At 48.7% G+C, this 14,730-nt stretch overlaps 7 protein-coding genes across 7 annotated transcripts; 3 read left to right on the top strand and 4 right to left on the bottom strand.

Annotated features, from left to right (window-relative positions):
* Positions 1-22: 22 nt before the first annotated feature.
* On the top strand, positions 23-927 carry FTJAE_8909 (uncharacterized protein; the record flags this gene model as incomplete). The annotated part of the gene is made up of 2 exons (XM_037355775.1): positions 23-169; positions 310-927. 2 exons carry the CDS (start codon positions 23-25, stop codon positions 925-927), a joined length of 765 nt encoding a protein of 254 aa, XP_037204068.1.
* Positions 928-1,319: 392 nt separating this feature from the next.
* On the bottom strand, positions 1,320-2,414 carry FTJAE_8908 (Cut9 interacting scn1; the record flags this gene model as incomplete). Its single annotated transcript, XM_037355774.1, has 1 exon — positions 1,320-2,414. The coding sequence occupies one exon, from the start codon at positions 2,412-2,414 to the stop codon at positions 1,320-1,322; it is 1,095 nt and encodes a 364-aa protein (XP_037204067.1).
* Positions 2,415-3,992: 1,578 nt separating this feature from the next.
* FTJAE_8907 (uncharacterized protein) lies at positions 3,993-4,757 on the top strand (the record flags this gene model as incomplete). Its single annotated transcript, XM_037355773.1, has 1 exon — positions 3,993-4,757. One exon carries the CDS (start codon positions 3,993-3,995, stop codon positions 4,755-4,757), a length of 765 nt encoding a protein of 254 aa, XP_037204066.1.
* A 364-nt stretch (positions 4,758-5,121) lies between these two features.
* FTJAE_8906 (kinetochore SPC24) lies at positions 5,122-5,775 on the bottom strand (the record flags this gene model as incomplete). Its single annotated transcript, XM_037355772.1, has 2 exons — positions 5,122-5,700; positions 5,749-5,775. The coding sequence occupies 2 exons, from the start codon at positions 5,773-5,775 to the stop codon at positions 5,122-5,124; spliced, it is 606 nt and encodes a 201-aa protein (XP_037204065.1).
* Positions 5,776-6,221: 446 nt separating this feature from the next.
* On the top strand, positions 6,222-6,844 carry FTJAE_8905 (outer mitochondrial membrane FIS1; the record flags this gene model as incomplete). Its single annotated transcript, XM_037355771.1, has 4 exons — positions 6,222-6,240; positions 6,294-6,312; positions 6,369-6,462; positions 6,515-6,844. 4 exons carry the CDS (start codon positions 6,222-6,224, stop codon positions 6,842-6,844), a joined length of 462 nt encoding a protein of 153 aa, XP_037204064.1.
* Positions 6,845-8,034: 1,190 nt separating this feature from the next.
* Positions 8,035-9,992, bottom strand: FTJAE_8904 (cell division control CDC3; the record flags this gene model as incomplete). The annotated part of the gene is made up of 5 exons (XM_037355770.1): positions 8,035-8,670; positions 8,718-9,184; positions 9,237-9,380; positions 9,433-9,486; positions 9,560-9,992. The coding sequence occupies 5 exons, from the start codon at positions 9,990-9,992 to the stop codon at positions 8,035-8,037; spliced, it is 1,734 nt and encodes a 577-aa protein (XP_037204063.1).
* A 3,133-nt stretch (positions 9,993-13,125) lies between these two features.
* FTJAE_8903 (ferrochelatase) lies at positions 13,126-14,493 on the bottom strand (the record flags this gene model as incomplete). The annotated part of the gene is made up of 3 exons (XM_037355769.1): positions 13,126-13,580; positions 13,631-14,207; positions 14,266-14,493. 3 exons carry the CDS (start codon positions 14,491-14,493, stop codon positions 13,126-13,128), a joined length of 1,260 nt encoding a protein of 419 aa, XP_037204062.1.
* Between the last annotated feature and the right edge of the window lie 237 nt (positions 14,494-14,730).

Below are 14,730 nucleotides of genomic sequence, written 5' to 3'. Positions count from 1 at the left end.
CGGGGCCCTCATCCTCCTCACCATGGACCTCCTCTCCCGCCGCCGCCTCCTCACCATGGTCACCCTCCCTTCCCCTTCCCTGGAGGCCACCCGCCCCCTCCGATGTGCGCCCCTTGCTCCTGCGATCCTCACCATGGAAACCCTCCTCCACCCCCTCCTCATCACGGAGGTAAGCCTCATCACGGTAGGCCTGAGCATGGCCACCATGGTGGTTTCGGTGCTGAAGATCATGAGGGCCACCCCCATCCACCTGTAAGTCTAATAATGCTCCGACCAGAAATTGAACTCGTTCCGCTAACTACTCCTCAGCCTCCTCACCATCCCATCATTGTCATCCTTGGAATCGTGACCATTGCTCTCGCCCTTTTCTGTGCTATTGCCATCGCCTACATTCACCGCCGTGTAGCGCGTCTCAGCCCCGAGGCTCGTCGCGCTTTTCGCCGGGCATTCCGCCAAACTCGCGACGAGCGTCGTAAGAACTCTGCTCTGAAGGCTGCTTATCGTGCCTTTGTCACCCGATGGATCGAGAACGAGGATGATGAGAAGGAGGCTATGCTAAACGGTGAGCGACGCCGACGATCATCTTCCTGCAGTAGCGTTACCATGGAAGAGGAGATTGCCTCCTTCCGTGAGGCTGCTCAAATGGTTGAGGGCATCGTCGCTGCTGAGGAGGGCCAGCATAGCCATGCTCGTTCATATAGCTACGCTGCGGGTCCGCCTGTTCCTCCTCGTCCCTCGCACCACACTGCTGCCACAGCATACCCTGGCTTCATGGAGACGGATGACAACCTTCCTGCCTACGATGACGATGAGCGTGATTCATCGGTTGTAGCAGATGGATGCCGATACACTCCTGGCAGCTCCGATTATACCCCTTCTAACTCCGGGTCCAATGCCAGCGATGTCCTGGGGGACACCAAGAACTAAAGTAGACTCAATGATCTTGGGCTTGAATGATTTTCTTTGCATATTACTATGATACACCAGATTTCCTTCTTTTGAATTTATGCGCATCAGATGTGGGATATTGGGAATTATATTTACAAACAGCAAACGCTCCTGCTCAATAGAAGCTATAGCAATCTAATACCACAACTTGAAAAATGCATGTTTATAATACGCTCTTGTGCTTGATCTATTTCCCTTGTGCTTATCCACCCCTTAGGGAGCAAGAAAACATGAGACTTTAGAAGAGGGTGCCAAAATAAATTCAATGAAGACTCGCCTAAACTTAGAGTAAATTGCCCAAGCCTTTTTATCACTTGGGATGAAGCTCTCAAGTCTTCTGACCCCCCTGCCACGCATGCTCCTTTTGTGTATCACCCGAATATGAACTCTTCGTAATTCTTCGCAATCTTTTTGACGCCTTCATCAAGGTTCCAGCCCTTGACCTCACAAACATGCCGGTACATGTCTTCCAATGCACTGTCCATTTGTTCGCCGGCAATGTGAAGATCACTCTCCACTAGGATGCTGTCGTCAGGCAGGGCCCGTAGTACATCGTCAGTCTTATTCCGGGTAGCATCAGTGCTCAAGTTGACAGCTGTTGACAACGAGACAAATATACGAGCTGGAATCGTTCGGTTCAGATACTGCCTCAATACTTCAACACTAGCGCTGAATGAATGTAGGCATATTCGAGGAGGGTACGGCTTCTCACTACCGTCGTCGTCTTCGTCTGAGAAGTCTTCAGCACCCGATGCCACAAGACGCCGCTTGCGTCGTGTTATAACCTCCCGCTCATGGCCCTTCCATGTTGCCGCAAGCGTCTCATGCAAGATGCCGTGGGCTTGTACGCCATGCACACTAACAGCTCTGCCAGCTTTTGCAGCAAGACGAAGCTGTGCGGCAAGAACATCAATCTGGTGCTCTATTTTCACCCTATAAGGGCTGAGCTGTCGGCCCTCACGGCCCCCTGGTGTGAGTGTTGGATCTCTCTCGATATGGTTCGATGGCAGCCAAGGTTCTGGTAGACGAAAGGCCTTGTCAAGGCCGATCTCGCCAACAAGAGCATGAGGGTTAGTGGATAGACGGGATTCGGTTGCATTGAGGAATGAGCTTATTGCGACAGGGGGAGGGAGAGAAGTAACAAAGTCTGGTGAGGGCGCTGGTTGTAGAACGGCATTATAATGTGTTTGTTTGGCGGCATTGTCAGTCTCGGACCCGGGGGTGGGCTGAAATGTCGGAGTGTCGGCCGAGTCGTCGTACAGTAGATGGGAAAACCATGGATGCCAGCCAAAGGAGGGAATAGCACAGATACTCGTTGCTTCCGAGTTTTCTCGCAAAAGTGATTTGAGATCCGGGTTGCAATGGTGGCTAGTGACATCCATAACGAGGTCCTGGTCCTGGGCACGTGTTGCCATGATGGTCAAAGCTGATGCACGCATAGAGGGTATTTCTGTTATCGAAGCCATTGTATCTGTTGGATGGCAGTGGGCGTCGCATATTGGCAGATGCCAGGGGAATGGAGGTCGATCCCCTGCAATCTCCGGCTTGGACTGCTGAGGCACATCATGGTTATGGGTGTGGGTGTGTTGACACATGTTGTGTTGGTATCTGGTGATGGCAGCCCAGTGTCAAAGTGGTGCCGAGATAGCGGGATTTAATTAGCACTGCAGAAGGAGTTTGTGTTCACAGAAGCACACAAGATTCTTACTCTCAACGGCCAAGGTCTCGAAGGCTTGAGGCTATGAGAGACAAATTTCAGTGATGTCAGCGGGGGAAGCTGATGTGGATCATGATGGGGGCAAGCATTATCGAGGCTCCAAGTGGGGTTAACTTAGGTATGATGAGATCGGTCGATACACTAATACAGTATGAACATACCTATCTAATAAGCATTCAGTTAATCTGTGGTAAACTTAGTTTTCATCAAGCGAATATAAGAGGCTGAGCTTCTATTTTGCGAGTATATTTCGTCTGCCTCGGCTTGTAATCACTCATGTGACGTGTGTGGTTGATGTTGGTTACCGATGAGCTTCAGTGGCTGTAAGTAGCAGCCCGGACAGTTTTTAGTACAACCACCAATTCCAGGGTCCTTTTGTGTTGCGGTCGATCCTCACTGGGCGCAGATACTCGGAAGTTTAATGCAGTCAATCGGTTCATTGATGTATCAGCACTGTGATAGGGATTTGATACTGTAAGTGTAGGTATTGAAAGACTCGTCATGACGTGCAATCATGCCTTATCGTTGCATTCCACCACTGACGTTGCTTTATCTGTACAGTTTGGTAGGTATCATTGACCCTCCTTCTGCCAACATGAAGCTTCCTCCTACCGTTTACTATCACCTGCATCTCTTCCTGGTGCAGGTTCCCCGCACGATCCTTCCCCGTGGCTTGTCGCGTTGCCGTACGACAGTCACCTCAGACACCATTAAAATGGGCAAGTGCGGTATGCAAACCGACCTAAGCCAAGCCAGGCCAAGGCGAGCCACCATTCACATGTGATTGCCTCCTCCAAGTGTAATCCTTCTCACCTTAGACCTCCATCGCTTTCCTTTCTTTACCTGTAGGTAGCCTTCTCCTCTTTTCTTCCCATCTTCCGAGATACATATAATTACGGCTTCTACTTTGCTTCAGCTACAGCTCGATGCAACCCCGTAGAGTCACATTCACCGTACACCGACGCTACATTCTCGCCGGCTCAAGCACCTAACCCCTCCGCGGCGCATCTTTTATAGCTCCCCGGAAACAATCCATCCTATCACGGCTTTGGGGGATGTCGACGCATATCTCGTCCTAGAGCGGCATTCATCCATTCTATGTACATATCGGTACTCTACACCAACTAGTCGCCCTCCTCTTGGTTCTCTTTCTTCTTCCACTTCCTTCTTATCCTTTCATTTCCACATCTTCTTTCTCCTCATAGCCCGTGCCTCCATCTGTAACCACTAACTACACCGTCGACAACCTCCACGACTCTATACACACAGCACTCTTCGAAGCTGTTGTGGTCATGTGCTGCTAGTCTCGTTCTGTAACACCATCAATATGGCAATCCTCAATCCTGTGTACGCCTTCGTCGTGCCCTTCCTGTTTGTTGTCACGGTTCCGCTTGCTGTCTTCGCTGGTATCACAACTACTATCGCTTTCTCTGTTCTCATCCTCCGAGTTCTGGCTGTGTATCTCGACGTTGCTCTCTCTTTCGTTCCTCATTATTTGGGTGGACGTAAGACTCGCCCTTACCATCCAAATACTTATCATCCTCACCATCAAATTCTCGAACCGGCACCTGCGGCGCTCTATACCAATCCTGTACCTGCTTCTGCTGGTTCAGCAGCATTTGAGTCCTCTTTGCGACGTCGTCGACATCGAAGAAGCTCCAGTGCTCTATCCACGGCAGGCACTACCACTCCAATCAGCGAAAAGGGTCTCGGCTTGCTGCCAAGCATTGGTCCAGAGCGAGACTTCGAAGGTATCGGTGGCTGGCGTCTGGGTGGTGACGATGAAACATGGACTACCATAAACTCACGACTTGAACTTCCTGACAAGCAACACCATGGGCGAAATCATCATCGTTCCCCATCTGGTGGCCCTACGACACCTGGAGAAGGCGGGTATCTTATGATGAAGGGTCGCAACCGAAGCCCCGGAGCAAAACGCTTAGCATCTCCTAATAGCTCTCGTACAAGAACACCTTCTGGCCCACGGATCGCTTTTACAAACAAGTCATTCATTGACAGTTACTTTCCGAGTCTCAAAACTTCTCCAAAAGGACTGAAAAAACTCCCGACTCAGGGTGTCGTCGATGCGTAAGACCGCCTCGGACTCGTTGCGCTATCGTGTAAACTATTCTAATGATCTAATGAAAATTTGTGGTTAAGGTGGAAAATGGTACGAGGACCAAAAGTGTCACAGTTAAATGGTAATATGGGGGTTTCCATTGGCGTTTGAGCGAGAATTTGTCAATTATCTGGATTTATGATGATGCAAAAATAAGATATCAATGGCGTTTCGAAAGAAAACGCTAAGGGCGAGCTCCAATTTCCCATTATTCGTTTATTGAAATGATATAATGGTAGCAATGTGCTATTCCTGGTATCTGCAACGCCTCCTACGCCAACCCAGCGTAAATACATTATCGTGATAACATTGGCCAACCAAAGAAGGGATTGTCTTCTTAGAGAGTCTGCCAGAAATAGTTTGCGTAAAAGAATCGTGAGAACTTCTTATCCATGTTGACAACATGCACGTCCCCTTTGCGATCATTCCGAATAACAGCCTTGGACCACTCGCCGTCCCTCTCGTCCCTCTCAATGTCGATGCCCAGGCTTCGATACACCTTGAGCCTCAGCAGCACCTCGTCATCAACTGGGTCTCTACGTCGAGCATTAGCTACCGCATCGCCCTCCACGCCCTGAAGCTCCAGCTCGCGAAGACGAGCCTTGAGGTCAGCGGCCGTTAGAGCAAGGCGTTCAGCGTCAGTTTCAGCATCAGCAGCAGCTTTCGCGGTACGGAATTTCAATGTGTCTAGACGTGCGATGTTGGACGCGTGATCCGCTGACGAGTGGGACGCAACGAGGTCGTCATGTCGCGATGTGTGTGTTGCGAGCTGACGAGAGAGCTTCTTCAGTGAGGATTCCGCCTCACGAACGCGAAGATCGCGAGCTTGTTGGAGTGTCGAAAGGGACTCTGTAACACGAGAGACGGCAAGTTTGTCTGGTGCGATGTTGAAGTTTTCGATAGTATGATGAATGAGCTGGGTTTGTTAGCTTAGATAAAAGGGGCTACAGGAATAAGTACTTACAGTTGCGGGTTCTTCGGAGAGCAACATATTTGCGGCTTATCTCAAGTTCTAGACTCAGATGTGGAAGATTTTGTGTCAATGACAGCAGTGACACGCAGTTCGTCTACAGTCTTAAGCGGTGATGATGGTGAACTTGGTGTTTTGCCAATGCATCTCCCTTTTGGGCTTAAGACGTGCCCGTCGTCACGACGACAATCAAAGCTTATCTTATCAGCAACCACTTTTCCCCCACCTTATTTACCCGAGCTTCCCCCGTCAACCGCACATCGTCATCGGGCCCGCCACTGCCAGGCAAAGGTGAAGCCGAAAAGAGCTACCTCTGAATAACACGTGCAACCTCCATTACGTTACGTTTGCCATTCCACCTCGAAAGCCTCTTGATCCTGACCAAGATAATCGATACTGAGACTCCTATTTCTCCTATACAAAATACACCTTCACGTTCTTTGCCGTCGACGACCTGTTCTCTCAGAATGGTAACCGAACTACCATGTGAGTTTTAAACTGCATGACGATATTCTAGCTTATACTGATAGCCTCGCTAGATGCTCTCGATGCCGAGACGTTAGTCCTTTGCTCTGAACATACGACTATTTCTATATCCTGACTGACGGCGACAGACCGCTTAATGCCTCTGAGCTTAATGTACTAAAATCGCAGTATGAGCGCGAGGGTGAGATGGTTGGCATCCAGACCAAGTTCAACTACGCCTGGGTAACCATCCTGCGTCTTAAAACTACGATCTATCACACTAACTGAATATCAGGGCCTCGTCAAGTCCAACCAGCGAAACGACCAGCAGCTCGGTGTGCGCCTTCTCTCGGATATCTTCCGCATCTCCCCCGAACGTCGCCGCGAATGTCTCTACTATCTTGCCCTTGGCAACTACAAGCTCGGCAACTACGGCGAAGCGCGTCGGTACAACGACCTCCTTCTTGACAAGGAGCCTGCCAACCTTCAAGCATCCAACCTACGCCAACTGATTGATGACAAGGTTGCCCGCGAGGGGCTGATGGGTGTCGCTATTCTGAGTGGCGTTGGTGTTGCGGCTGGTGTGGTAGGAGCATTTATCCTGAGGAATGCTAGGAAGAGGTAGATGACGGTATTGCTAAGGAGGAAAACGTTTAGGGACATATATTGCATTGGCGGTTTCTGGGACACTTTACTCACGCTTCACTATAACCTCTGGATTGGGCCCTCTTGGAGTCTTGACATTATGAGATATGCTTGTACTACAAAATGAAGCGACCATTATTGCATACCTTAAGTCATTTTATATCAGTTTATCATTAATCACTCTAATTCCATCACGATAATGAGGTAGTGGACAGGACATCAGCTGTTGGAAAGTCACATTCGATGAGGTAGTACAAATTTGCCAGATGTCTTACTACGTGATGACTTTCACATGTTAACGTCACAGACAAATGTGTTGAAACAAGAAAGCTAGACAAATAAAACAATGTTAAGGAAACCAAGAACAAGCCAGCTAAGAAACAAACCAAAGAGACAACGCATCACCATCTAGGGAATATCATCTGTCGAGACATAAATGACCATCCTTGTCTCAACAAATTTACGGCTAAAATACAACAAGCTGCTGCTCGACAACGTCCTTGGCATCGCCCATCTGATCCTGTCTAATATCATCCATGACCAAGGCACCATTAAGCCCGAGGGAAAAGAAAGGGGTATCCGAAGGCAGAGTATGTGAGCAGAGCAACAAGGTAATGTAGGCAAAGCACAAGGAAACAGCATGTCACCCTAAAAAGATATGGCGAACCAGATGCATAAAACATATTAGCATCTAAAACGTCTCTCTCAGCGAGAAGCGCTCAGATTGAAACGCCTTTCGCCAGTTTCCCTGCGGTTCTTCTCTCCAAAAGGTATTCTCGTGTGACAGATTAGAGGTGAGACCAACAGGTTCTCAGGTTTGGTTTGACTCAAAGCGTGGTCAGAGAAAAACGCTTGCATGCAACTTGAAGTCATACCGAGACTCCTGCAAAGCCATATAGTCTGCATCTCCCGTCTTGCATGACTATTCTTCATAAATGACTTTTGTTCCGTCTCCGTACGACAATCATTCCATGTGGCATATGTGATGTGATGTGATTAGGAGACAATGTTTTGTTTCTTAATTAAAAAAGGTGAGAGAAAGAGGCGACAAAGAAACGAGAATCGAATACAACGAGGGGCGTCGAGCTGGTATTGTATGGGCATCATGGGTACTCAGACATGGATAACGAAGGAGTGAAAGAATCCGCAAATCGTGAAGAGGCTGGAAGTTTAGCGAAGAGAGAAACCCTTTCGCTTGCCTTCCTTCTCTAGTGGCCGTCCGCTTTCGACGCGCTGCTTCTTGTCCTCGAGCTCCAGTCGTTGGCGATCGAGTTGCTCCTTCATCTCCTTGTGGCGGGCGTACAGTTCCTCTTCGGATTGCTTGAGCTTGCTCTCCTTCTCTGCTACCTTCTGTTGGAAGACCATCTTCATCTCGGCCTCCATCTTGGCTAGCTTCTGCTCGTGCAGGGCACGCTCCTCCTCCTGCTTGACAGCAGGGTTGACCTCCTTGAAAACGCTGGGGTCTTGCGACACGCCCATGGCGAGCAGCTTGTCGGTACGGTAGTTCTCGTAGAGTTGGTTGTTGGTGTGCTCCTTGAGCTCCTCCATGTGTGTTCGGATGAGCATTTGTCGAAGCTTGACAAAATCGCAGTGCTCCTCGTTATCGACCTCAATGATACCCCAAGGGTAGGCGCGACCGCGAATCTTGCGACCATCGGCGCTTGTGATCTCGTTGTTGGCACCAACAACAGCGAAGGGAACCTTGGACATGATCTCGTTGTTCTCAGCGATCGTCTCCTCATCATCAAGCTCGTATCGAGGTCCCTCGAAGATCTGGATGCCATGATGCTTGATATCGGCGAGAATCTTGATTGGTTAGTAATTGAACAAAAGATGGTAAGCAAGCAACTTACTCGTGACTTGAAGGCAGCAATCTCCTCGTCGGTAAGGGTATCAGCCTTAGCGATGACGGGGATCAGGTTGACCTTGGTATGGAGTCGGCGCATGACCTCAATGTCAAGAGGCTTCAGGGAGTGGCCGGTGGGTTGGATAAAGAAGACACATGCGTGAATACGGTTGTCAACAATGTTCATACGGTTAACCTTGTTCTCAGCATCCAAGTAAGAGTCGAATCGCTGCTCGATGTTGTCGACGATAGGGCGCCAGGACTCGTCGTTGTTGACAAAATCGCCGAAACCTGGTGTATCGACAACGGTCAGGCGGAGACGAACACCTGCCTCCTCAATGTCGGCACTAATGGACTGGATAGTAACAGTCTTGGGAATAATGTCGAGGCTAGGTCCCTTGCGCTCCTTGGGGGGGTACAGGGAGGTGTTGAACAGAGTGTTGACCAGAGTAGACTTGCCCAAGCCAGACTCACCTAGATTAGTGTCAGTCAAGATCGTTACATTTCAATCATATTTTGCACATACCAACAACCATCACGTTGAAGTTGAATCCCTTACGAACACTCTTTCGGTGCCATTGGTTGGGTAGGTTAGCAAAACCGACATAGCCAGTAAGCTTTCTTCGGACAATGTTTCTGTTGTCCGTCGGGGGAGGTGCCTGGGATGGAACTACATGACAAGTCAGTACGGGAACATGAGTTCGTATTAAAGATAAACCTACCATTGGCGGGCGAGGCAGAAGGAGCCAACGCTGGAGATTCGCTGCCGGGAGAAGCTATATTAAGACACATGTTAGCATCCAATGCAGCCACTGATATTGAAAATTATGCTGTCAGAGCTAGAGACACAAGGAGGAGCCTGACTCGGTGAATAATCCGAACTTGTGTTGCGAGGGTTTCCCCTGGTAGAAGCCTCGACTGTGAGATAGTGACGATTGGGCTTCACATTAGCTATCTGTTCGTCTCCAGCTGGCCCAATTGTTGCTGAATAGACATATAGTTCGTCGAATGACACTGGCTTCATAGGGCTTAATGTCGGCGGATCCTGGATATCCACGTCAAGCATACTGCGATAGTGGCGTAATGTCGAGGGTCGAGGGGAGGAAGGAGAAGATAGGCTTTTATCGTCTTGGCTCAATGGAAAACTAATAGTTCGCTTGGAATCCCGCGAGGCCTTTGGCGATGATCCGGCGAGAGGTGTGGTTGCCATGAACATTAGATTTCTATCAAAATGCACACTGCGAGTGCGAGCCTTGACGTGTTGTACCAAGTCGAATGTCATGATCGAATTTCAGGGGTTGGAAGTGCTGATTCTCAACGAGGAATGCTGTCAGGACCAAAAAGGGGGCTAAGAAGATAGACCCAAGAAATTGTAGATGATTCACAAACGAATGTCGTCGAGCTTATCGGAAATCGATGGGTTGCACGGGATGAAGTTCAAGATCTTGTCGAGCTCCAGGAAAACAGATCATCCACGAGGTCGAGTTCGGAGGCTCTTTCCATGGTCTCCACCTGTCGCTTGTGCCATGTGGTCTGACACGAGCGTGCATAAAAAGAAAGAATCATCTTACCCATATTGAATTATCAAGAACGGTCGAGTTGAAAAGGCTCGTAGGAAAGTGCGTGTTTCTAAGTTGAAAGTTGATGGTTAGCTACGTCAGGGGAAAGGCCAGCTAGATAGCTACACGAGCTTGGTGGAGTTGTCTCGAGGGAGACAACGAGAAGGGCCAAACGACAGCTGACAATCTCCGGGAAACAAGCGCAATGTGACGACGAGTATTCAGTCGAAGAGATATCGAGCTGATTGAGGGCGCTCCTTCTCGAAATCGTGATCAGGCAGTAGGGAGTGGGACGAGGACAGCTACTCACGGAAATACCAGAAGACGCGTGTCAATGAGCGTCGCAACGAGTGAATACGAAGAATAGAAGGTGGCCTCGGGTTTATCAACACGGGACCTACTCTCACGCACGATAAAAGGCGATCGAGAGAAGAGTAGCAATGATGAGGCTAGAAACGGGGGGGTAGGAGAAAAAAGAGAGAAAGTAAAGTGAAGGAGAAGGATGGGAAATTTTGGAGGTGACAAGCGGACCAAACAAGGAGACGAAATTCTGATGTGCTGTGCTGTTCTCCCAGCAGAGCAGCCTTTTGGGCAGACAGCCGTGCTGCAGCAAAAGGGGTTTAGACGAGCTAGTCCAAGTTGAGGACCGTGTGGGTCTCCCAACTTACATGATCCAGGGGCAGGCTCTGGAGATTTAGCGGACAGGGTCGCTGAGAGCCTGCTGTCGAACCTCAAAGGGTGCTGCCTCAGCGCTTATGATTGGTTTAAAAGGCACGGATCCAATTAACGGCTCGGGACAGGGGTCGCTGAATGGTAAGATGGGAGATTGGGGAGGGAGAGCTCTAGCTTCACCTCCAGTAAATTACTGCATCTTGGCTATCGGCAAATACGTACCTGTATCATGTCGTAAGCCGCCCTGCGGCCTTACAATTGACTCTCAATTACAGCCTCTACTAAGTTAGAGCCTCTCTCTGAATATTGACATCATTTGAATTACCGGTGATGGCCTGCAAATATCTAGATGTGGCCGGACCTCCTTACATCGGTCCATTCCCTAGGCAAGCTTGGAGCTCACCTGAGGTACCTAGGTTGTTTCTAAAAGGGGAATGCTACTCTAAGTACCTGTTCCTAGCTCGCTTGTGCTTCAAGTGTCGATAATCATTCTCATGCTGCAAGTTGCCTTAGTATTATTGATAGGGGTTATTCTCTCCTATCTGGGGAATTGTTCGATAGCTACGGAGTACAGAGTAGAGTCGATTGCTACCTTAATCTCTCCCATGTGTCATGTGTCTTTGATCTACAGTATATTTTTTCTTCTTTTTCTTTTTCTTTTCCATTTCCTGATCATTGGCGCCTGTCTTGCGTTGCGGTATAGCTCAGAACATTCATAATTGGACTTTATCGGAGACAGATTCCAAGACATATGCAGATCAACCGTTTCTGGAAGAGGTCAGGGTATCTTCTCCCTTCTCTCTCGTGGCCAGAACACTGGCCTGATATTGGATCACGGGATGGCCATATTGTAAACTATTTATTAACTCCTCATCCTACCCGTACCGTAGTCATTTTAGCATTGCCCACTCGCCGTCAAGTCTGGTTGCGCCTCAACCGCTCCCACGTCTGTGTCCCTCGTTTATTGGTTTCCCTTCCTCCTCGTCAAAACATCAAACACCCGGTCCATTCAAGGTGTTCTCTCTGTGGGTCCGGGATCAATTACCGTCCACTGTGTTCTAGCTTCTCTTCAGTTACTATATTGGGTGTGCAAGCTAACTTTTTCCATTCACGGAAGGGCATGACAAAGAATTCTACAGGACTGGCATGTGCAGATACGCGAAACCAATAGGCTTCTGCATGCTGATATGCCGACCTATGACTGTGAGACTGCATAAAGGTTGCAAGAGCTCACTGCATCTGCCCGTAAAACAATTATAATACCCAATGTAGGTATCTTGTTGAAATCATTAAGTATCCTACACGCTACCACCTCCATGCCCTTCTCTTGCATGTACAACACGAGCGTATATACTCCTGCAGTTCAGATTTTGTATAAAGGGGTGTAAAAGGGAGGTAATTCGTATGCAACATGTAATTGCATTCCAGGCAAATGTCCCTGGTCCAAACGAGAAGTCATGTGAAGTAGTGACGACCTGTGAAACGTTTCGTGTTAAACAAAGATTTCGTCCGATTACTCTAAAGCAGTGAACAATTTAATATAGTAATATACTGCTATATTTATAATTTTTATATCTATTCCACTTGTTTTCAAACTTGGATAATTTCACCCATAACGTCCAAGCGCTCAATGGTTTATATCTGCAGTATTGCAGCTATATTTGCTGCAGATAAAAGCATAATCACTGAGAGCGTACTAATAGTATCTAGCTTATTATCTTATCATGAGCCAAGTAGTTTCTGAATAAGGCTGGCTAAGTATCTGCTAAGATGTTGCAAGGTGCAACAATATGCTACATATTGGTTTGCTTGTGATCAACAGATATACCAGTGTAGGTTAGGAGAGCCGGCTTCAAGTTCCAACTTTACTGACGAAAGTTGGTAACATCCAATGTCAGGATTCGAGGATTCTAACACGTATGATATCGCAGCATTACTAAGGACAGGCAGAAAAGACGTGGAATGTAAACTGTTTCTTTTAGAAGTAGAATATTGTATCTATAAACTCTTACACCCCACACCGTCTTCTAAATGTCAAGGAAGCACCGAAACCTTTCGATGTCTGTTTTAGTCAAGATACCCGCCACATTTTCGCTTCTAGTAAAGGTATAGTACGCTGCTGGGAAGAGCTGCCCAGATTTTGACGGCTCAAATTTATAGCATGATCAAATAATCTCAGTCATCTCAAGCGAGGCCAGCCTGCTGGCTTGCAAAGAATCGTTTCGACTCCGCACATCTCTCGCTCTTACACCCAGGACATCGAAGACCCATCTGCTTCGAGCAAGCCTGACCTGCTGCCAGGTGCTCCTTGGCAATGTCGGCGAGAGCTCGAATAAAGACAGGACTGCCGTTCAGGGACTCAACCCGCTTGACAGTTTCGGGGTGACCACTGTCGCCGATGACTTCTTGATCCAACTCATATAGAGTCTCAATATGGTCGGATGTGAAAGCGATGGGGATGAGCACCAGATCCTTCTGACCCTTGGATATGTAGTGCTCTACACTGTCCGAGGTTTGAGGTCCTAACCAGGCCGAAGGACCGACCTGAGACTGCCAGCACAGTCGGTATGGGTTGGAGAAACCGAGGCGCTGCATGACAGCGTAGACAGTGGCTGCAACTTCAGCAGGGTAAGGATCACCTTGATCATGTTAGTATCTGTTACGAGTATTATGTGACTGAGCAACAAACCTCGGTTAACGACAGACATGGGCAGGCTATGCGCAGAGAAGAGCAGCACAACATCCTTTCTTCGCTCTTCAGGGTATTCCGCAAGCTTGGCCTCGATGTTTTGGGCAAAAGCCTCGACCAATCCACTGTGGTTAGGCCAGCGATCGATTACACTCCAGGTAATGGTACCGTCACCGGACTCCTTGTTGGTCTTGCCTTCAAGCCGGTGCCTCCACTTCCATAGCTCGTTCAAGCTACTACCTGTTGTTGAGCACGAGTACTGAGGATATTGTGTGAATGCGACAGCGCGGCCACCTTTTCCATTTCCAAAGCCGTCCTTCAACAGCTGCTCGTACATTTCCTCGGTTAATGGGTCCGCGTACCGAAAAGCGACGTAGGGCTTGTGAGGCGCAGTCTCCGGGGAGATCTTATCCAAGATCTTACACATCTCGGCGTTTTGGTATTCAGACCACTTTCGAATTGGTGACCCTCCACCGATGGCAGAGTATTGCTTGATGATTTTGGGTGTTCGCCTCTTCGAAATCAATGGACCAAGATAATTTTGTAGAGGGCCGAGAGGAATTAGATCGCCGTCGGCCTGTGGTGGTTGTCAATATACATGAACCGGGGGTCTCGGTGTTTTGTTCATGACTTACAAAAAGACGGCTCAAAAAGGCGCCAACCTCATCGGTAGTCGAAGGTCCTCCCATGTTGAGGAAGACCATAGCCGTAGGGCCCTTCGATCCAGTAGCATCTTGAGTGACAGGATGGACGGGAGTGGCCAGATATCGCTTCTGAGTAGCGATTTGGGGTAGCGCAAGTCGATGCGAACTGGCCTGTGAAATGCTCTTGCAGAGCTGGCCTCCAGATCTTCGCAGAGCCATTGTCGATGAACTATCACTGACTTCAAGAGACAAGGCGCGGGAGGGGCAAGAAAGTCCAATTTATTGATCAATTGGAAGTGGTGCGAGGTTTGGAATCATAAAACAGCTGAGGGGTGTAAATAAATCTTATGTTACGTACATGCAACTAGTGCCGACGGCGATGATGCACGCATCTCCATGGGCTCCGGGATCGCCTACAACGCATCATATCGGGATTTTGCCCAGGCTTGGCTGCTA

This window comes from Fusarium tjaetaba (genome assembly GCF_013396195.1).
Source record: "Fusarium tjaetaba strain NRRL 66243 chromosome Unknown NRRL66243_c0000197, whole genome shotgun sequence".
Classification (NCBI taxonomy): Eukaryota; Fungi; Ascomycota; class Sordariomycetes; order Hypocreales; family Nectriaceae; genus Fusarium; species Fusarium tjaetaba.
This window is presented reverse-complemented; position numbering and strand designations above follow the sequence as displayed.